Genomic DNA, 21,956 nt, shown 5'->3' with positions numbered 1-21,956 from the left:
AGATCTCTTCCAGCACAGTGGCAAAGACTTTCTGCTGGTAGTCGATCATTACTCAGACTTCTGGGAGATTGGCCTCCTCCCCGACCTCTCAGCAGAGACAACGATCAAACGCTGCAAGGCTCAGTTTGCCCACTATGGCCAGCCAGATAGGGTCATTTCAGACAATGGACCCCAATTCTCTGGAGTTGAGTTCCGAAAATTAGCTGCAGAATGGGAATTCAAGCACGTCACTTCATCACCACGACACCCAAAAGCTAATGGGAAGGTGGAGTCCGCAGTCAAAATCGCAAAGAACCTCTGCAAAAAAGCTCTGCGAGAGGGCAAAGATGCCTGGAAAGCAATCCTGCAGTGGCGCAATACCCCGACAGAAGGCATGGATAGCAGCCCGGCCCAGCGCCTCAAGGCACGGCGCTTAAAAGCAGCTCTGCCAGTAGCCAGCACTCTCCTGGAGCCATGTGTGGTGAGAGACGTGCTGGTGAAGCTACGTCACAGAAGACAGGTCTCCAAGTTCATCTATGACAAATCAGCAAAAGACTTACCTGAGCTCAGGGTGGGTGAAACGGTGCGGATGAAGCCACTACCAGGGGACCGGACGGGCCTCTGGAGACTCGGATCCTGTGTACAGAAAGTGGCACCACGCTCCTACTTGGTTGAAGTGAATGGATCACTGTACCGTCGTAACAGGGTTGACCTTCGGATTGCTGAGCCAGCACCTACTCAGAACCCTGATGGTCAAAGGGGTCGCATGACAAAAGACAACCCCAGCAAGTCACATGGGGCCTGAGGCACTGGGCGAAGAGCCAAGGGATCACAGGTCGGCCGCTCCCTCGCCCATCAATACTCCCCTTAGACAGTCAGGTGACACGCCTGTGCGGGAACCCGCAGTCCTCGCAGACAAGCCCCCTGTCTTTTCACGCTGTGGGCATCTGTCCCAGCCACCAAAAATACTTAATCTGTAGGTTTCCCATTAGGGATTGTTGACAGACAGAGATAAAAGTGAAGAGAGTATGTTAAGTTGTTACCTGAAAAAAAATAAAAAATAAAAATAAAAAACTGTTCATGTTGGAAATTATTATTAGGTTTGTTTTGTTAGTGAATTGACAGCTCCTGTCCTATTTTATAAAAGGAAAGATGTTATGGGTGTAAGATGGCACAGTGATGCCATCTGTTGGTAAATGTTAATTACTGCAACTCCAGTGTTGTTACCGGTGTGCTTGAAATATCCGGATGTTTTGCAATATACTGAACAAGACTGGTTACTCGCATCAATGCCTCTTTCTCGTCATTTAACATTCAAACACAGCTTTCTGAAATTCTGCAATACATTTTGCGCTGTTTTTTTCACGTTAATTTCATATAAAGCAATAAATAAAGTTATATTTGCTCAGTTTTAGGACGGTTTTAAGCAGAATGCATAATACAAAAACAATTAGAAACATCTAAAGTGCTCAATTCTGTTTATTTTCCTGAACAAACAGCTCTGTCATAATCCACTCACACATTCACTAACATACACCACTCCTCTCCATCAGCTTTGGGGCTTGCTATCAACACAAGATGCGCCTCCCATTTTCTCTCTCTCTCTCTCTCTCTCTCTCTCTCTCTCTCTCTCTCTCTCTCTCTCTCTCTCTCTCTCTCTCTCTCTCTCTCTCTCTCTCTCTCTCTCCTCTCTCTCTCTCTCTCTCTCTCTCTCTCTCTCTCTCTCTCCTCCTCTTCTCTCTCTCTCTCCTCTCTCTCTCTCTCTCTCTCTCTCTCTCTCTCTCTCTCTCTCTCTCTCTCTCTCTCTCTCTCTCTCTCTCTCTCTCTCTCTCTCTCTCTCTCTCTCTCTCTCTCTCTCTCTCTCTCTCTCTCTCTCTCTCTCTCTCTCTCTCTCTCTCTCTCTCTCTCTCTCTCTCTCTCTAAAAACAATTGATTCAAAGCTGATTAATCACTTTCAATTTGAGGAGCGATATTTCTTTCTTAAAAAGTTGTCTTCCAAATTCTTGAGATTGTGATTTTTTTTCTGAAAGGGTCGTAAGGGAGATAAAGAACAGAACACGTAAAAATAGACTTGTGGTTGATTATTATTCCATTTCTAAAAAATCCCAAAATATTGTGCTTTCGTGATCCGTATGAAGTTTTACAGAGAGTTTAAAACGGCAAAGCTGACAAATTGCACTCAGTGCTTCGAGCAGCGCTCTCCATAGACAGACTGGGGAGAGCAGAGTGCCGACCACCCTACTAAAGCCAAGGTTAGCGGAGTAAAAGTTTGAGTAAAACGCCACTCACCTTGATTCTTTCAGCGCTTGCCACAGTCTTCCCTGCTACCACTTCAGTCATGGTGATCTGCCGCTGCTGTGGGTACTGTTCTGACGTTCTGATATGCTTTTCTGATTCGAAGTGACTGTTGATTGTCAACTTTCTCTAGTTTCCGAAAACATTGGAAATTGTTTTGCACGATCGTTAGCTGTTATTTTAGTTGGCAAATGATATTGATTTCTGTTCATTGTTAATTGTATTGGTCAAAATTGAGGGTTCTCGCATAATATGCCCTGATTGGTTGATTTTACATTGAATTATGAGATCGCAGAATCCTGGAGGGACTGATTAATAGGCTAGGTTGTAGCAACCTGATGTAGCAAGCTGATGGGTATAGGGACAATTTGAGTATCATGTTTAATCTTAAACGGCACCAACCGCAACTGAGTTGGAACCGCCAATCGGATGCTTCACATTTATACATCCAGTGAAATATCTGTCTCATTTTTCTGTTTGTGGTAGCTATATATCTAACTATCTCTCTGTACCCATTTCTGATGATCCATTGATCTCATCTATGATGTCTTGATGGCTGGTGTCGCCAGCTACATGCAAAATTTTTTTTTTTTTTTACAAATTGTTAGGACCAATGAGAGTAGAGCTACTGAATTCGGACATCATATACATATATGGCATTGCGTTGGCAGCCATATTGGACTTTCTATCCATCCCTGGAACCGGGACCACATTCCTCACCAGCGCGGCAGTATACTCCTCGAGGGTATTCTTTCAAAGTGTATGTCAGATACTGAGTGTTGATAAATAATCATTAGAAATAAGACATTCTCCTCTTTTCTACTGTATGTATGTTATTCATAATTAATTAATTATGTGGTTGCTAGCTACATTCATAAAAACATTGAAATAAAAAAATGCCAACATATTTTCGCGGACCACCTGCAGTACCTCTAGGTGTCCTCGGACCCCAGGTTGAATACCCTTGCTCTATAGTATTGGCTGGCTGAAACCAATCACAGTATATGAAGGCTGAAACTAGGAGACCCTGCTGCCGTTAGGTGTTTCCGCATGTTCATTAGAATAAGTTGTTCCCAAAAAGGAGTTGTTGAATCTTGTCCATAAAGGATATTGCACATATCACTTCCTTCTTTTTCATCCTCTATTCTAGCTGCCACCCGGAACATATTGTACAGTTGCACAGATACAACATCAGCTGTGATTCGTTTTTATTAATTTGCGAAAACATACTGTTTCAAGCCTCTGCCAAGCATTTTATTGCCTATTGTTCTGAACGAACGAAAGCACAGGACACCAGCGGGAATTATAGATACATTATGGCGACATCAAAGGATTGTTTTCAAAGTAAGTGCACGCCGCCCCATAACAATTTGATTTTCATGTAAATGTTTGCTACTATGGTTTACCGTATAGTGAAAAAATGTATTTGCATGCTTGTTTTCGCATGCCTGTGCGTCTGTCTACTCTTGTCTCCAATATGTGTGTGCCAACTTTGCGTTGATGCGCGTGCATGTGCTTGCGTCACCAAACAATGTCCGTCTGTTTCTCAACGTTCCCTTTTTCAAACTGCTGTTTTCTCTCGACAGCTATCCTCACAATGCACAAGGAAGCACTGCTGGGCCATAGAAAGCAGAAGTCAGAGGACACATCAACCCTTCTTGGAGGCCAGTTGCCAAATAAAGTTGTGCGTGATAATAATTACATTCCGCTCATGACTACTGGTCCTGATGTGTCAGAAAAACAGATGCAAGAGAATCCACAGTCATTTCAACATGCCATTCTAACTGCTTTGCCTGAAGATGGACACCAGCTGAAACCTGTTATAGTGGTTGGTCCAGCTGGAGTTGGCAGAACCACTGCCTTGGAGAAGCTAATAGTGGACTGGGCCACTGGCAAACATCTCCAGCACTTTTCCTGTGTCTTCCATTTCACGTTCAGGGATCTGAATGCCCATAAGGGGGTGCTGTCTCTGCAGGCATTGCTGCTTCAGTGCTACAGTCACCTTTCCCCTGAGTCCCTGGCTCTAATCCTGCAGAATCCAAAGTCTCTGCTGTTTCTGTTTGATGGGCTGGATCAGTATCAGCACAGCCTGGACCCCCCCACATCCCTGACCATCTGCTCGGACCCTCACCAGCCAGCCTCAGTCTCTATGCTAGTAGCCAGCCTGGTGCATGGACCTCTTCTGAAGGGGGCAGCCATACTGCTGACCTCAAGGCCTACCGCAGCCAGTCTTGAGTCTCTAGATGGCTACTGCGTGGAGCTGTTGGGGTTTCTGAAACCCCAGAGGAAGGCCTATTGCGACAGGTTCTTCTCTGATCCAATTGTAGCCAGTCAAGCGTTTGAGAACATAGAAAGGACAATGGGGTTCTATGATTTCTGCACCTCTCCTAGATTCTGCTGGACGACGTGTTCCATTTACAAGTCTCTAATGGAGGCTGGAGAGAGTCTTCCTGAGACGCTAACCCAGGTGTTTGTTTATATCACCGTCCACCTTATTCGGGCACTGTCATTGGACACGACCAATGCCAGAGACCTGGTGACCACCCTGGGTAGAATGGCTTCCCATTGCTGTCTTGGCCCGGATTCAAACTGCTCCAAAGAAGAAATGGCCTCCACTGGTGTACAACAGTTCCTAACAACTCCAACATCACTGAAAGATTTCCTGCACGTTGATGGTGACCTGGAATCGGACTACTGCATTTTCTCCTTCCACACCCAGAAGATCCAAGAGTTTTTCTTGGCTGCATCCTTCTACTTAGACGAGTCAGAAGCAGTGAGTGTGGAAGAGATGTTGGAGAACCATGAGGGTTGTGTAGAGTTTCTCGACCTTTACCTGGCAGGGCTTTCTGAGCCCTCTCAGAGGAAGCCTCTGGAATCTGAACTGGGAGAGTTCAACACTGACCACATCATGGACTTCAGCAGCTGGTTTAAAAGCACCTCTCGGAAGGCACTGGAGAGCTATCACACAGACAGACACCTCCATTACTTTCATCTGCTCCATCAACGTCAGAATGAGAAGCTGGTGAAGGAGATCATCACTCCGTCTGCCCGTGGCATCAGCTATGGCGTTCTGGGTGTACATGACTGTGTGTCTCTCAGCTATATAGTGACATGTCTGGGGGAATGGGATCAGCTGAATCTGTACAGCAGCAAGGATTTAACTGAGGAAAAAGCCAACCTTTTGGTTCCTGCCATACGTCTCTCTCATAAAATAATGTGAGTAATTGAGGAAACAGAAAATCAATGTGATTTGTTGTCTAGTATTTTGCTGCTAGTAAGTGTGACCCAATTCAGTTTGGTAAATGATATGATACAGTGGCAATCAATACCTCTCGTCTGCGACTAGAAAATAAAACAGAAACCTAAAGCATGTTTTTCAGATCCTACTGCTGTGGGACCACATACATACATACAAATAATCAAACAAGTGATGTATCTACTGTAACGACCCTGGTTTATAAGTGTGGATCGCTATACTACTATTCTACAGCTATACATATTACTGCCTGGTATGGCAACTGCTTGGCCTCCGACCGCAAGGCACTACAGAGGGTAGTGCGTACGGCCCTGTACATCACTGGGGCCAAACTTCCTGACTTCCAGGACCTCTATACCAGGCGATGTCAGAGGAAGGCCCTAAGAATTGTCAAAGACTCCAGCCACCCTAGTCATAGACTGTTCTCTCTGCTACCGCACGGCAAGCGTTACCGGAGTGCTAAGTCTAGGTCCAAAAGACTTCTTAACAGCTTCTACCCCCAAGCCATAAGACTCCTGAACAGCTACCCAAACTATTCGCATTGCCCCCCCCCCCTTTACGCCGCTGCTACTCTGTTTATTATCAATGCATTGTCACTTTAACTCTACCTACATGTACATATTACCTCAATTACCTTGATTAACCGGTACCCCCTGTATATAGCCTTGCTATTGTTATTTTACTGCTGCTCTGTAATTATTTGTTACTTTTATTTTACTTTTTTTACTTAACAGGTATTTTTTTTCTTAACTGCATTGTTGGTTAAGGGCTTATATTAAGGGTTTGTAAGTAAGCATTTCACTGTAAGGTCTACACCTGTTGTATTCGGTGCATGTAGGGGCTCCTGAGTGGCGCAGAGGTCTAAGGCACTGCATGTTAGTGCTAGAGGTGTCACTACAGACCCTGGTTCGTTCCCGGGCTGTATCACAACCGGTCATGATCGGGAGTCCCATAGGGCGGTGCACAATTGGCCCAGCATCGTCCGGGTTAGGGGAGGGTTTGGTTGGGGTAGGCTGTCATTGTAAAATAAGAATTTGTTCTTAACTGACTTGCCTAGTCAAATAATGGTAAAATAAATCAATATATAAAAATAAAAAAATCACCTTTATTTAACCAGGTAGGCAAGTTGAGAACAAGTTCTCATTTACAATTGCGACCTGGCCAAGATAAAGCAAAGCAGTTTGACACATACAACAACACAGAGTTACACATGGAGTAAAACAAACATACAGTAGAAAAATACGTCTATATACAATGTGAGCAAATGAGGTGAGATAAGGGAGGTAAAGGCAAAAAAAGGCCATGGTGGCGAAGTACATACAATATAGCAAGTAAAACACTGGAATGGTAGATTTGCAATGGAAGAGAAATAATGGGGTGCAATGGAGCAAAATAAATAAATACAGTAGGGGAAGAAGTAGTTGTTTGGGCTAAATTATAGATGGGCTATGTACAGGTGCAGTGATCTGTGAGCTGCTCTGACAGCTGTTGCTTAAAGCTAGTGAGGGAGATAAGTGTTTCAGAGATTTTTGTAGTTCGTTCCAGTCATTGGCAGCAGAGAACTGGAAGGAAAGGCGGCCGAAGGAGGAATTGGCTTTGGGGGTGACCAGTGAGATTTACCTGCTGGAGCGCGTGTTACAGGTGGGTGCTGCTATGGTGACCAGCGAGCTGAGATAAGGGGGGACTTTACCTAGCAGGGTCTTGTAGTTGACCTGGAGCCAGTGGGTTTGGCGACGAGTATGAAGCGAGGGCCAGCCAACGAGAGCGTACAGGTCGCAGTGGTGGGTAGTATATGGGGCTTTGGTGACAAAACGGATGGCACTGTGATAGACTGCATCCAATTTATTGAGTAGGGTATTGGAGGCTATTTTGTAAATTACATCGCCGAAGTCGAGGATCGGTAGGATAGTCAGTTTTACGAGGGTATGTTTGGCAGCATGAGTGAAGGATGCTTTGTTGTGAAATAGGAAGCCAATTCTAGATTTAACTTTAGATTGGAGATGTTTGATGTGAGTCTGGAAGGAGAGTTTACAGTCTACCCAGACACCTAGGTATTTGTAGTTGTCCACATATTCTAAGTCAGAACCGTCCAGAGTAATGATGCTGGATGGGCGGGCAGATGCAGGCAGCGATCAGTTGAAGAGCATGCATTTAATTTTACTTGTATTTAAGAGCAGTTGGATGCCACAGAAGGAGAGTTGAATGTCGCTGAAGCTCGTCTGGAGGGTCGTTAACACAGTGTCCAAAGAAGGGCCAGAAGTAGAGAGAGCAGTCTATGACTAGGGTGGCTGGAGTCTTTGACGATTTTTAGGACCTTCCTCTGACACCGCCTGGTATAAAGGTCCTGGGTGGCAAGAAGCTTGGCCCCGGTGATGTACTGGGCCATACGCACTACACTCTGTAGTGCCTTGCGGTCAGAGGCCGAGCAGTTGCCATACCAGGCAGTGATGCAACCTGTCAGGGTTTTATTTTTATTTCACCTTTATTTAACTAGGCAAGTCAGTTAAGAACAAATTCTTATTTACAATGACGGCCTACCCCAGCCAAACCCGGATGACGTAGGGCCAATTGTGCGCCGCCCTATGGGACTCCCAATCACAGCCGGTTTTGGTTTCTTTGCAGCAATTCAACCATAAAGGCCTGATTCAAAACCTATTCCCCCTCAGGAGACTGAAAAGAGTTGGCATGGGTCCTCAGATCCTCAAAAGATTTTACAGCTGCACCATCGAGAGCATGCCTTTTGCACATTTTGTATATAGACTTTATTTTTTTCTACTGTGTCATTGACTTGTTTATTGTGTTATTGGCTTGGCTTATTGTTTACTCCATGTGTAACTCTGTGTTGTTGTCTGTGTCACACTGCTTTGCTTTATCTTGGCCAGGTCGCAGTTGTAAATGAGAACTTGTTCTCAACTAGCCTACCTGGTTAAATAAAGGTTAAACAAATAAAAAATGTGACAATTAAAATGTTATTCGATTTTCTGTCGCAAACAAATGATCTGTAATTACTGTTCCTTTCCAGATAGTGGAAAGAGACATATTACAGTATGATTTACTGTATGCATGGAATGTAGGTTACATTGTATAAATTAATTCCAAAACATTTCCGTAACAAAAATGCCACATTTTGTACAATTTTAACATAAGTTAATGATATATACCCATTGATTCTTGAAGAATATAAATCATGATTTTAGTTCAACTGTCTTATTACCCCATCAGAACCCCAAATATAAGCTTGTTTTACTCCCATGTTTGTAAACAACAATTGGAAACAAACACTAGCCTCAACATGGTTAAAACTATAATTTTGATATCATGGATCAGTCCTTGTATCCATAGCTCTGTCTATGAATTTGAGTGGTTACATTTCTCTAGCCCCATTCCTCAGCTTTTTACCAACACTGGTCAAGTGGTTGCTTTGTTATTGTTTCAACTGCGGATTTGCCCTTTAAAACATCACCAGAGCTCATGCACATCTCTTCATCTGTTTTGTCCACAGCCTGGTTCAGAGCTCTCTTAGTGCTGGGGCTCTCGCTCACCTGGCCTCAGCCCTCAGCCAGGGAAGGACCACAGAGCTGGATATGTCCTACAACCCCATGGGTGACACAGGCTTCAAAGTTCTTTGCACAGGACTTGGGGACTGCAACATACAAACATTAAAGTGAGTTCCATCTTACTTCACAGAATATGACATTTACAGTGTTTGCATCATGCCATTCAAATGTAATGCACAATCTAATATTGATGGCGGTGTTACAGTAAATTACGATTTAAAAATGTTCTCAACTTCAATAGGTTATTGAAGACGAGGTCCCATACTACTCATATACTGAATATAAAGCATTTAAAACATATGACACCATAAACTTAATTATAACACTATTATAACTTCCTTATAACAGGGTTGTATTGGCATTTGGTGCATGCTATTGAATTACGTAATAGTAAAGTCACTTGGTCTGTTTGTTGTATCTAAATGGATGATGATTGGTTTCTGTAGACTTCCAGTGTGCGGGTTAACAGAGGCTTGCTGTGGGGACCTGGTGGCAGTCCTGACCTCAGAGAAATCCCATCTCCGCGTGTTGGAGCTGAGGGGAAATATGTTCCATGACCAGGGGATCAGGAAGCTGAGCCATGCACTGGGAAGCCCTCACTGCAAACTGCAGGAGCTTCAGTACGTACTCTAGCAAAGATATTGTAATGGTATCATTTTCAAAGAAGAATAAATCTATGATTGACAGTTCAAATGTCATTATTAGCCTGTAATTAGTCGACTGTTTTGTGAAGGTTACCGAGGTGTGAGTTGACAGGGGGGTCCATGGAGGCTTTGTCAACTGCACTGTGCGTTGGCCAATCAGAGCTGAGAATACTGAACCTGGCACAGAACTGCCTCACCGACCAGGGGGTGGATTGGCTGGCCAAGGCTCTCCAATATCCCTGCTGCCAACTGCAAAGCCTGATGTAAGGACCAGATAGATCATGGATGCTGTTATTATAGTTATAATAGCTCACTCAAGTCTCTAGGACAAATAAAAACAACACATTGCTCAGATATGGAGATTTGTGATATGACATGCAGAGTATCTCTCCTGATTCCCTCTCTGCTCAATCCCTTGCCAGATTGTTTGATAATGAGTTGACAGCTGCATGTTGTGCTGGTGTGGCTGAGGCCTTGCAGTCAGAAGGCTGTAGGCTGACCGAGCTGGATCTTTCTGTGAATGCGTTGGGCCAGGAGGGGGCACTGCAGCTGTGTAAGGCCCTCAACAAGCCTGGACACCCACTGGAGAAACTGCGGTACTACAGTCTGCAGCATACTTGTTATGTATTGAGTGTTATCTGTTGTAGTCTGGGGACCCCCTTGGAAACGAGACGATTCATGCCTTTGTATCAGAACCAATTAGGGTTTTCTGTTGCAGCTTGGTCCGCTGTGAGTTGACTCCCCTGGTCTTCAAGGAGTTGGGCGTTTTGCTGAGCAGTGGGACCTCTGGACTGAGAACACTGTCTGTGGGCCTGAACAAAATAGGAGATGAAGGAGCCAAACACCTCTGGGTCGCACTGGGAGACAAACGGTGCAGTCTGGAGCACCTGGAGTAAGTGAACAGACAGTGTGTGTTGCCAGACCGGTTTTGCTTTGCTACGGATCAGTGTAACACTTGAATCCTCTCACTTTGTGTTTGTGATATGTCACATCAAATATTGAGGTATATACCAAGGTTAAGACCTTGACAAAACTGAGATAATGGTGTGTGTGTTAGTGTTGAGATGATCCAATTGACGGATGCCTGTGTTGGAGACCTGAGTGTGGCGGTGAGGGCCAGTGGCTCCCTGAAGAGCCTGGTCCTGAAGAACAACCATCTGACTGACACCTCAGTCCCAGCCCTGGTCAAAGTCATGCAGGATAGTCGCACCATGCAGGAGATGAAGTGAGTGAGCCAAGTAGTGGTGGATTCCACTGATACATTGTAGTAGTATTGATGGTTCTCTATACAATAGTATTCATGTTTTAGTGTTCAGTGCGATTTTATATTTTGATAGGACCACACCAGAGGCTAGTAGGTGGAGCTATAGGAAGACAGGCTCACTGTAATGGCTGGAATGGAATAAATGTTAGTAGCTGGAATGGATTTCTTTGGAACGTATCAAACATATGGAAACCACATGTTTGATACGTTCCAAAGAAATCCATTCCAGGTATTACACTGAGCCCGACCTCCTATAGCTCCTTCCACAGCCTCCTCTGTACCACACGCAAAAGACACGGTTTCGTAATCCCTACTGCTGTTGTGAAATTTGTGCTATCACAATTTGTCATGTGAAAAGTGTAAGGGTTCTTCTGACATTTCCCTTCCTCTCTTTCAGTCTGCAGTATAACGACTTCAGTGAAGACATGTTTGAGATGATGGACCAGTGTGCAAAAATCAAATACTAAAAAAAAAAAGTTCCTTTTTAAAATGTCACCAAAAAAACTTGACTAATTTAGCCTGAAGGCTAAATAAAAATCAATCCATTGATAGTATTTGTTCGATCCCTCCATTCTTTCTACTAGTATAGAGTTACATGACAGTGGGCTGAACGGTGTCTGATAGTGAACACATGAGGTCACTTGAGTGCCATTGCTATAATTTTGGTTGTCAAAAGATGTTAACTAATGATTTGGTTCAAATAAAGGTTTTTATTGAGAAAAATACAGATAATTTCTACTTTATTTTTTCCCCTCAGATGAGGGGAGGCAGCATATTCAGTAAGGCACACAATCTCTTACAACCATTAAAATACCACCGGTTTCATCTATAAAGCTCTCTCCAAGTAAAAAAAAGTGAGTTATCAAAACATTGTAGAAATGAAAAAGCAGTATTTGACCGGTAAAACTTCTATGAAAACTTTCCTCCCCTATTTCTACTATAAGCAAAGGCAAAGTTGTAAACTTGATACAAAGAAACACACAGTGATAAATAGAGGTCCTCAAGGCAGCAAACATTGTCAATTTTATCATTGTCTTCACAACCCACACCAGTCCTGAGAGGGTTTGTTTTTCTGAAAGTGAAAGAAGAGTTGAAGTTCAGTTACAGAGCTGGGACCCATTTAAGTGGCACACAGCAGAGGGGATCCATTTCAGAGACCCCCGTGTCCAGTTCATAATCACCTCTCCCTGTGTTCAGTGGTCTTTTGTTCCACCTTTGGCGAAGCCATTGGTCCCGGTGTCTTTTTTTGGTGATTGCTCGCTACCGTTGGGATGTGACTTGTTCCTGCTCCTGACATTGGTGTCCGTCTCCTCCTCTGAGCTGCTCTCGATGTCACTGCGGTCATCCTTCGCCACCTTTTAAAAGGGATAGTTTGTGCTCAGTAACATAATGAATAGTCTGCAAAGGAATCATACAAGAAATCAGATCATCAACATATTACTGTTTTTCCTCCCTAAACCTGAATAGGTGGTCTGTGTAAAAGGACAAATGTTTTGATATTGGCAAATGTTTATTTTTAGGTCTACAACTACAATGTGAGCATATTACACAAACTATCACTGTTGCTACAATAGGTTCATTATTATTCAGACGGAGTCAAGTTAAACACACATACACACCTTGCCCTTGAATATTGCTTTGATGGCGATTCTAGCGATGAGGTAGAACCAGAAGACATGAAGAGACTGCAGGACCAGAAGCAGGCCGTTCAACAGCCACCAGGACCTGTACGGACCGACAATCTCCCAGCTCTCCACCAGCACACTGTATATGATCCTTCAACACAGACATACACGTGTTACCAGGGCACCGTCACAAGGAGACGCCAAAGAGCCAAATCCTTTTATAGAAATCGAATTAATTATACATATATCCTATAGTGCTGAGGACAGAATGGCTGGAGTTAGATAACGCAGCTCTGTGCCTTGTTGCATAATTCAATATGTACCCCCCCCTTACCAAAAGGGATAGATGACAAGTCGCGTGATGAAGAAGACGATGCTGAATACTACAAAGCCGGTGTCACAAATCCGCTGGTACTTTGCATAATTGGCCAACTTGGCCAACTTGGGGGGTTGGGGGGGGAAATAAATAGGCACATGAGTACAGATAGCAAACCAACAAACATTAATTCTCCTTCAATGACACCTCTCTCGCTGTACCTTGGTAAACAGACATGTTAAACAGTCAGATCCAGTTAAACAGGTATTAGCTAAGTGCAGCAGTAGTGCATACAGCTGTTCAAACACAGAGTAAACACACGCCAGGGTGAAACCCCATACTCTCACACCCACACAGACCATAAATAATATTTCAGTTTTGTGTGGAACCACCTCAGCCAGTAAAAAGACAGCTCTACACATACAGTATAGCATAGGCCAAAGCCATATATTTAGAAAAGAAAATAACTATTTGATTATTGTTCTAATTCTAGACATTCAGTTACAAAGCATTGTTTAAATATTCCCCATGTAATGTTAATGAGGAGCTAACATGGCTGCCATAGAATGTTGAAGTGTCATGTAAGTACATCATAATGCAGAAACCGCATTGGCCCAACTCTCTAAATACATGGCTCTGGTATAGACACTTGACAAATTATCTACCTCCAGCACGATGTCGGAAGCATCATGGACACACATGACCATAGTGCCTATTCGCAGCATGTTGTTACAGTAGGAGAAGGTGATGAGAGTTATGGTGGCCAGGTGATGGACAAACATGATGAGGAAATCCTGTCAGAGGACAAAGGTAAACAAAGAAATAGAGGGATAGATAGATAGATAGATAGATAGATAGATAGATAGATAGATAGATAGATAGATAGAGAGGTAGACAAGGGGGGGAGAGAGGGGGAGGGGAAAATGTTTACACACATGCCTTTTGATTCCAATAAAACGCATAGAATCACTGAGTGAGTGGAACCAAGGTCACAACAACCTGGTCTATTAAACCATCCTAACAAGTTCATTGACCTGACACAATGTCGTCACCAGCTTTTGTAAAGGCTGCATCTGCTTGGCAATGAGAATTCTTCCACACATGATTAATGATCTCCTAGAAACTTCACCAGATACTTTTAGTTATATATTAAACTAGATTACATGTACTAGGTATATTTTCTTAACTTGAAACGACTTATGATTTTGCAATGCGTTTGTCTTCATTGCTCCTGCTTAAGGATCTTTGCATTTGTAATGGTGTACAAAGATGCTAGGGTCAAACATAGGAGTATTGGAAACCTTTACAACATGCAAAACTTGCTAAGTGATAGAAATAAAAATCGTCCTTTCCCCTTGACCCACTACCAGAGAACAGCACAGTGCTAATGTAATTCTACCTCTTCCAGCAGCACCCATGTGACAATGGATTAGGTCTACTCTCAGTAGGATTGGACTCTGGGCTAGTGCTTCATACATAAACTCCTGTCCCAAACTATGCCTCTACAGAAACTCACTGCTGCGTCTAACCTGTTCATCAGAGGTTACACAGTATCGTAGGCCTTCTATTACAAAACTATAATTACCTTGCTAAACTAGAGTGAAACGAAAGTGTCTCTGAAATGAAGTAACAAAAACAGGACATACTGGCACCAATTCTTGCTAAACGACCAAAGACTTTCTAGAAAATCAAGTGGATTTAAATGGCTTGCATACCAGCTACAATAGATTGGCCAATTAGCATGAATGAAAGCCACTGACTGAAGTGGTGGTAGGATTAGTGTTTTTGAGAGAGGGGAGCACAATAGCTGCAGTTTCAATGTCCACCTACCCCACTACAAGTCCATCCACCGTGCCCCTCCAGCCCAGTCACCTGACTCACCTTCCTTTTGATGTCTGTAAACTGGGAGAACATGAGGGACCAGTAGAAGGCCAGCTCGGCTACATAGTAGTTGTACTGGCCAGCACTCAGTGTCTGTGGAAGCAAGGAAGAACAATAACATGGCATCCTTAGCAAAAGTAGGCCATATTGAGAACATGAACAAACCCTATGGTTAGGAATTGAATCTTCATCTGTTGACTATTTAGATGACTGATCATGGTATTTAGATCCTTCACCTGAAATGGGTAGTTGTACCAGCATTGCCGTGTGTCCCACATCCAAGGAGACTAGAGGAGGACATGCACATGTCAAAGATAATCAAAGAGGATAACAATGCTTATCAATATGACTTCCTCTTGAAAGCGATCGGCATAGTCAACATGTATATCTTATTGTTACTTTCTTTCCTATAGTAACAACAATTTTAAAAGGGCTCCCTTCAATTTAAAGTGTGTTTGAATTATATTAAAGTTACTTAGTGTAGTGCAGTAGAAGTCAATTCAACTCACCACCCACAGATAGCGAATTGCATAGGTAAATATACAAGTATAAAACGTCAACCTCCACCTATGATGCAAAACAAAGAGCAAAGGAAACATAAAGAAAAGAAACAGAACAGAACAGCAATGCTGAAGCTAGCGCATCTAGATTGATAAAGACTTTTCAGAACCTACATGCTCTCGCAGAACTTTGTGAGTGTACTGGGCTTGTCCTGGTTCCTCCGGAGTCGGAACCATCTCTGGACTTTCCGCACATCCCAGTCCAGCTGCTTAGAGAGCCCCTCGACCCGCCGCGAGTCTGGACTCTGAGGAAAAGGCGCAGGAGACACAGAGACACTTTTAGAGTCAAAAACACTACATTGCTGCCCTGCTAAACAAGTCAAAGGAAAGTTGGCTACAGTCAAAGCAGACTGGCATCAAACAGAGCTAATTGGCTTTGGACAGTAACCAACAAAATCTGATCACACTTTCCCGAGTAGCAAGTTAAAATCAAGTTCATCAGCGTGGAATACATCTACGATAGGTTGGATTTTTATAATTTCCACTTATTTTTTCCTTCCACTAATCCACTTGCATTTACAGAACATCCCGTTCATGTACATGTGGTGAATTGCTTTTACATCGTGGGCAATAACATAAGAAACATTTCAGGTCACAATGCTGCATTTGTCCACCCAGCAGCAGGGTATGAGACCAATGCCTTAAGTACCGTTGTGGATGTAAACACCCTCTCCAGGACAGCGTTGGGCTGGGCTCGCCGGCTCTCTCCAGCCTGAATCTGAAGTATGTTGGCACAGGGCTTGGCTACTAGCCTAAACACACACACACAGCACCAGAGAGAGAGAGCAATATTAAACATGGACACAGGGTTGGCTCTACAGTACCTACAGTTCTCCAGAAACCTCAGCAGAGAAGATCATGGCTTTCACCAGGGGCCTATTCCACAAACAGACACGGCGCCTTCACAGTTTACCCACAAATGTACTGTATGTGCAGCGGGTGTGTGTGTGTGTGTAAGAGAAAAGCAGTTAGAATGAGAAAGGGTTGTGGAGGAAAACAGACAGTCGGAGGGAGAGTATGAGGAGGAATGTAGCACCAACTCTAAACAGAGGAGGCTGATGAGCTGTCATGTGAGAGGGCGGTGGGTCAAGAGGAGAAAGCTCCTTGCTGAGAGTGAGACAGACACTAACCAGCAAACTGAGGTCTATCACAAGACCTCCCCGACCTCAGTGTACTGCCTCTATGACCCATTCAAACAACATTCACTTCCTTCCTATCACACAATCCAATGTACTACCTAGGCCTAAACATATGCCCAGCTAACATTTCAGAAAGCATCTGTTCAGGAGAGGCCTTGCTATGCAGAGAATTCAAATTACCTATTTGGATAAGCAGACAGCCAACATCCAATTCTACTGTGGTACACAGAAGAGAACACCAGTAGTGCATATCATCAATAATCTTGTGTTTCCATTTCTTCACCCTCATTTACAATAATCTGAAATCATATGGATAGTTAATAGAAAGCAGATGGGGCCGTAGGCAGCCTAGTGATTAGAGCTTTGGGCCAGTAACCAAAAGGTTGCTAGATTGAATCCCCGAGATGACAAGGTAAAAATCTATCGTTCTGTCCCTGAACAAGGCAGTTAACCCACTGTTCCTAGGCCGTCATTGTAAATAATAATTTGTTCTTAACTGACTTGCCTAGTTAAATAAAGGTTAAATAAAATACAAATATGGATACACACTGACTATTCACTTTTACCAGTTCCTTTGCTTATTTCACATCAAAACATTCAAAAAGGGACACAAAGATAAGGACTTTGAAAGAAAAGGACACAAAGAGAAGAGCCATTTTAGACGTTAGAGATGCACACAATATAATCCAATGGACATGTCACTTGCAGCAGTCAATTTGCGTGAACTTCGTCCCTCTACAAAGATTAGCATCAGTGCAGCTGACCAAATTACTCGCGAGATTGTATTTATTGGTTACAGAGATTACTCAAAACCTGGTTACTAAGTGACTGTATGGCGTTTAATAGAACACAGGTAAATGAAGCCAGAAGGGTTACTGCTTCTCTCACACCAGTAAACTACCCTTCAGGTTAAACAAGACACCTATGATACAAACGTTGTATACTCAGTGGCTATTCGTAGCCTACTGTTGGCCTACACACAGTAGCATACTAATAGTATTTTCCACAATAGTGTTTGTGTCAATAGTCTAAATCATATAGACTAGAGTAGTGTTGGGAACCTATCATCAGAAAACAATGCCTCCTTATAGGCCTATCATAGCCCAAGGGTAGTTCGCTAATTAGTTCCTCTGACTGGTGCTTACTAAGCGCGCGCGCGCGCACACACACACACACACACACAAACACACACACACACACACACAATCAGTTTAGCCAAGGACTTGGCCTTGGTTTATACCGCTAAATCTTTGACACATATCAAATGCGGAAATCTTTTGTTTACAAAAACAAGTCAATACACGTTACTTTGTTACATAGCCTACCTCTCAAATAACACCCTGACAGCCAACACGCCAAAAGCAAGCGGTAAGCATGAGAGTAGCTGGTCAGCTCTGGGGTACTCCTCTCCTGGTGGTGGGTGCTCGAGTTCCGCCCAAGTAACATTCGGTGGAAGCCAGAAACTCTCACTCCAAAACCAAGCGGAGAGCGAATTCATTTTGTGGTGATGCCGGTCCTTCTCAGAACAAAAAAAACAAACAATATGTTGTGTGTAGCTGTGCGAGGGAGAATCCACCTGTTTCATGCACTACTTTAGTAGACTTCCCATAAGTGTGTGGAGCTAGAGAGTATGCTACTCCTGGATAAGTTGAGGAAGTAGGCTAGGTGCGCAATGTCACCTCCTTCTTCCCCAGCACCATCAGCTCACTGGCATTTTTGGAAACTCTCATTCCCATGAGACCGCGTAGTCACGACGACACATTACAGGTAACGCCCATAACTGGCAACGCCCACGATGTGTCAGAGTTTGAGCATCCCTTTGTGTGTCATGAATTGCATAATAACTAGTTTACGCAAAACTAAAAACAATAATGTTAGTAATACTTTAAGAAACAAAAAAATACAAAATATGGAGAGAGGCAGCAAAACGTTGGGTGTTTTCACATATAGTCCACAACATAATAACCGATCTCAGTCCTCTTTAAAGAGAACTCTGGGGTAAAAAGAACAATAACTCAGTTATCTTTGTACTCACACTGCATTTGCCTTTGAATAAGGACTCAACTCTTGCCAGTTCACTTCACATATTTGTGGTCCAGTCCTATTTGCATTCACATTGCTATGTTTAGAAAGGAACCAATATATTTCTCCAACATTCACTCGATGCAATCAAGGTTTTTACAAAGTAAAGGACAAGCCATTCCATCAGAACGTGTAATCAGAAAGCTAGATATTGTACCTACTTATATTTGGAAGTTAATAGATTGCATTTAGTTAAAATTTGATAATTGTCATCAGAAGATACTATTAACATCTAAATACACTGCTCAAAAAAATAAAGGGAACACTTAAACAACACAATGTAACTCCAAGTCAATCACACTTCTGTGAAATCAAACTGTCCACTTAGGAAGCAACACTGATTGACAATAAATTTCACATGCTGTTGTGCAAATGGAATAGACAACAGGTGGAAATTATAGGCAATTAGCAAGACACCCCCAATAAAGGAGTGGTTCTGCAGGTGGGGACCACAGACCACTTCTCAGTTCCTATGCTTCCTGGCTGATGTTTTGGTCACTTTTGAATGCTGGCGGTGCTTTCACTCTAGTCTACAACCCACACAAGTGGCTCAGGTAGTGCAGCTCATCCAGGATGGCACATCAATGCGAGCTGTGGCAAGAAGGTTTGCTGTGTCTGTCAGCGTAGTGTCCAGAGCATGGAGGCGCTACCAGGAGACAGGCCAGTACATCAGGAGACGTGGAGGAGGCCGTAGGAGGGCAACAACCCAGCAGCAGGACCGCTACCTCCGCCTTTGTGCAAGGAGGAGCAGGAGAAGCACTGCCAGAGCCCTGCAAAAGGACCTCCAGCAGGCCACAAATGTGCATGTGTCTGCTCAAACGGTCAGAAACAGACTCCATGAGGGTGGTATGAGGGCACGACGTCCACAGGTGGGGGTTGTGCTTACAGCCCAACACCGTGCAGGACGTTTGGCATTTGCCAGAGAACACCAAGATTGGCAAATTCGCCACTGGCGCCCTGTGCTCTTCACAGATGAAAGCAGTTTCACACTGAGCACATGACAGACGTGACAGAGTCTGGAGACGCCGTGGAGAACGTTCTGCTGCCTGCAACATCCTCCAGCATGACCGGTTTGGCGGTGGGTCAGTCATGGTGTGGGGTGGCATTTCTTTGGGGGGCCGCACAGCCCTCCATGTGCTCGCCAGAGGTAGCCTGACTGCCATTAGGTACCGAGATGAGATCCTCAGACCCCTTGTGAGACCATATGCTGGTGCGGTTGACCCTGGGTTCCTCCTAATGCAAGACAATGCTAGACCTCATGTGGCTGGAGTGTCAGCAGTTCCTGCAAGAGGAAGGCATTGATGCTATGGACTGGCCCGCCCGTTCCCCAGACCTGAATCCAATTCAGCACATCTGGGACATCATTTCTCGCTCCATCCACCAACAACCACGTTGCACCACAGACTGTCCAGGAGTTGGCGGATGCTTTAGTCCAGGTCTGGGAGGAGATCCCTCAGGAGACCATCCGCCACCTCATCAGGAGCATGCCCAGGCGTTGTAGGGAGGTCATACAGGCACGTGGAGGCCACACACACTACTGAGCCTCATTTTGACTCGTTTTAAGGACATTACATCAAAGTTGGATCAGCCTGTAGTGTGGTTTTCCACTTTAATTTTGAGTGTGACTCCAAATCCAGACCTCCATGGGTTGATAAATTGGATTTCCATTGATTATTTTTGTGTGATTTTGTTGTCAGCACATTCAACTATGTAAAGAAAAAAGTATTTAATAAGATTATTGCTTTCATTCAGATCTAGGATGTGTTGTTTAAGTGTTCCCTTTATTTTTTTGAACAGTATATTATTTGTAAAAAAATAAAATAGCAAATTAATAACTGCAGATTAAATAATACTATAATTGAAAACTGAACACCCAATGTAGGCTTCTGTCCCTAGAATAGAATTGACTTTGTACCATATGTTGTGATTCTCACCAAATATGTTGACTTCTCACACTATTCAAACCCCACAATCGAATAAACAGTTTATGAAGCTCTCTTAGTCGATTGAAAACATATAGATTTTTTTTTATCTGACAATAGCTAATCAACAGCACACTTTTTTTCGCGAACGTGCACATCGTCGTCTTCTCTCGTTTGTGGCACCAATGTTTTTTTTCTTACCTTTATTTAACTAGGCAAGTCAGTGAAGAACAAATTCTTATTTACAATGAGGGCCTGGCAAAAGGCCTCCTGCGGGGATGGGGGGCTGGGATTAAAAAATATATACAGTTGAAGTTGGAAATTTACATACACTTAGGTTGGAGTCATTAAAACTCGTTTTTCAAACACTCCACTAATTTCTTGTTAACAAACTATAGTTTTGGCAAGTCGGTTAGCACATCTACTTTGTGCATGACAGAAGTAATTTTTCCAACAATTGTTTACAGACAGATTATTTAATTTATAATTCACTGTATCACAATTCCAGAAGTTTACATACGCTAAATTGACTGTGCCTTTAAACAGCTTGTAAAATTCCAGAAAATGATGTCACGGCTTTAGAAGCTTCTGATAGGCTAATTGACCTCATTTGAGTCAATTGGAGGTGTACCTGTGGATGTATTTCAAGGCCCACCTTCAAACTCAGTGCCTCTTTGCTTGACATCATGGGAAATTCAAAAGAAATCAGCCAAGACTTCAGAAAAAAAATTGTAGACCCCCACAAGTCTGGTTCATCCTTGGGAGCAATTTACACACACCTGAATGTACCACGTTCATCAGTACAAACAATAGTATGCAAGTATAAACACCATGGGTCCACACAGCCGTCATACCGCTCAGGAAGAAGACGCGTTCTGTCTCCTAGAGATGAACGTACTTTGGTGCGAAAAGTGCAAATCAATCCCAGAACAACAGCAAAGGACCTTGTGAAGATACTGGAGGAAACAGGTACAAAAGTATCTATATCCGCAGTAAAACGAGTCCCATATCGACATAACGTGAAAGGCCTCTCAGAAAGGAAGAAGCCACTGCTCCAAAACCGCCATAAAAAAGGCTAGACTACGGTTTGCAACTGCACATGGGGACAAAGATCATACTTTTTGGATAAATGTCCTCTGGTCTGATGAAACAAAAATAGAACTGTTTGGCCATAATGACCATTGTTATGTTTGGAGGAAAAAGGGGGAGGCTTGCAAGCCGAAGAACACCATCCCAACCGTGAAGCACGGGGGGTGGCAGCATTATGTTGTGGGGGTGCTTTGCTGCAGGAGGGACTGGTGCACTTCACAAAATAGATGGCATCATGAGGATGGAAAATGATGTGGATATATTGAAGCAACATCTCAAGACATCAGTCAGGAAGTTAAAGCTTGGTCACAAATGCGTCTTACAAATTGACAATGACCCCAAGCATA

The 21,956-nt window shown here is 43.5% G+C and overlaps 2 protein-coding genes across 4 annotated transcripts; one reads left to right on the top strand and one right to left on the bottom strand.

The window, feature by feature from the left end:
• Nucleotides 1-3,015: 3,015 nt before the first annotated feature.
• Nucleotides 3,016-11,718, top strand: si:ch73-233m11.2 (NACHT, LRR and PYD domains-containing protein 3). 3 transcript variants are annotated; one of them, XM_029723789.1, is made up of 10 exons: nucleotides 3,017-3,034; nucleotides 3,425-3,618; nucleotides 3,861-5,490; nucleotides 9,033-9,194; nucleotides 9,534-9,707; nucleotides 9,821-9,994; nucleotides 10,154-10,327; nucleotides 10,450-10,623; nucleotides 10,789-10,956; nucleotides 11,393-11,718. In XM_029723789.1, exons 2-10 carry the CDS (start codon nucleotides 3,591-3,593, stop codon nucleotides 11,460-11,462), a joined length of 2,754 nt encoding a protein of 917 aa, XP_029579649.1. In that variant the 5' UTR covers nucleotides 3,017-3,034; nucleotides 3,425-3,590; the 3' UTR covers nucleotides 11,463-11,718. The 3 variants fall into 3 exon arrangements, with proteins under 3 accessions (XP_029579650.1, XP_029579649.1, XP_029579651.1); XM_029723790.1 differs by lacking the exon at nucleotides 10,789-10,956 and having other exon boundaries at nucleotides 3,016-3,034; XM_029723791.1 differs by lacking the exon at nucleotides 3,017-3,034 and having other exon boundaries at nucleotides 3,355-3,618.
• On the bottom strand, nucleotides 11,686-18,233 carry LOC115168474 (ceramide synthase 5). Its single transcript, XM_029723792.1, has 11 exons — nucleotides 17,842-18,233; nucleotides 16,027-16,129; nucleotides 15,492-15,622; nucleotides 15,327-15,384; nucleotides 15,054-15,104; nucleotides 14,818-14,910; nucleotides 13,602-13,730; nucleotides 12,955-13,061; nucleotides 12,615-12,771; nucleotides 12,177-12,350; nucleotides 11,686-12,067 (listed from the first exon to the last, which is right to left on the bottom strand). Exons 1-10 carry the CDS (start codon nucleotides 18,099-18,101, stop codon nucleotides 12,189-12,191), a joined length of 1,251 nt encoding a protein of 416 aa, XP_029579652.1. The 5' UTR covers nucleotides 18,102-18,233; the 3' UTR covers nucleotides 11,686-12,067; nucleotides 12,177-12,188.
• Between the last annotated feature and the right edge of the window lie 3,723 nt (nucleotides 18,234-21,956).

The sequence above is a fragment of the Salmo trutta genome, chromosome 30, assembly GCF_901001165.1.
Source record: "Salmo trutta chromosome 30, fSalTru1.1, whole genome shotgun sequence".
In the NCBI taxonomy this organism is placed as follows: Eukaryota; Metazoa; Chordata; class Actinopteri; order Salmoniformes; family Salmonidae; genus Salmo; species Salmo trutta.
This window is presented reverse-complemented; position numbering and strand designations above follow the sequence as displayed.

What these genes read in the sequence shown, in the direction of transcription:
- si:ch73-233m11.2 (XM_029723789.1), top strand. Translation starts at nt 3,591, where the DNA reads ATGGCGACATCAAAGGATTGTTTTCAAA. An exon ending in CGTCTCTCTCATAAAATAAT is followed by an intron (nt 5,491 to 9,032) that starts GTGAGTAATTGA and finishes TTTTGTCCACAG; the next exon opens with CCTGGTTCAGAGCTCTCTTA. An exon ending in CACCCACTGGAGAAACTGCG is followed by an intron (nt 10,328 to 10,449) that starts GTACTACAGTCT and finishes TTTCTGTTGCAG; the next exon opens with CTTGGTCCGCTGTGAGTTGA.
- LOC115168474 (XM_029723792.1), bottom strand. Translation starts at nt 18,101, where the DNA reads ATGAAACAGGTGGATTCTCCCTCGCACAGCTACACACAACATATTGTT. An exon ending in GGTACAACTACCCATTTCAG is followed by an intron (nt 14,911 to 15,053) that starts GTGAAGGATCTA and finishes TTGCTTCCACAG; the next exon opens with ACACTGAGTGCTGGCCAGTA. An exon ending in AAGCAATATTCAAGGGCAAG is followed by an intron (nt 12,351 to 12,614) that starts GTGTGTATGTGT and finishes CCCTTTTAAAAG; the next exon opens with GTGGCGAAGGATGACCGCAG.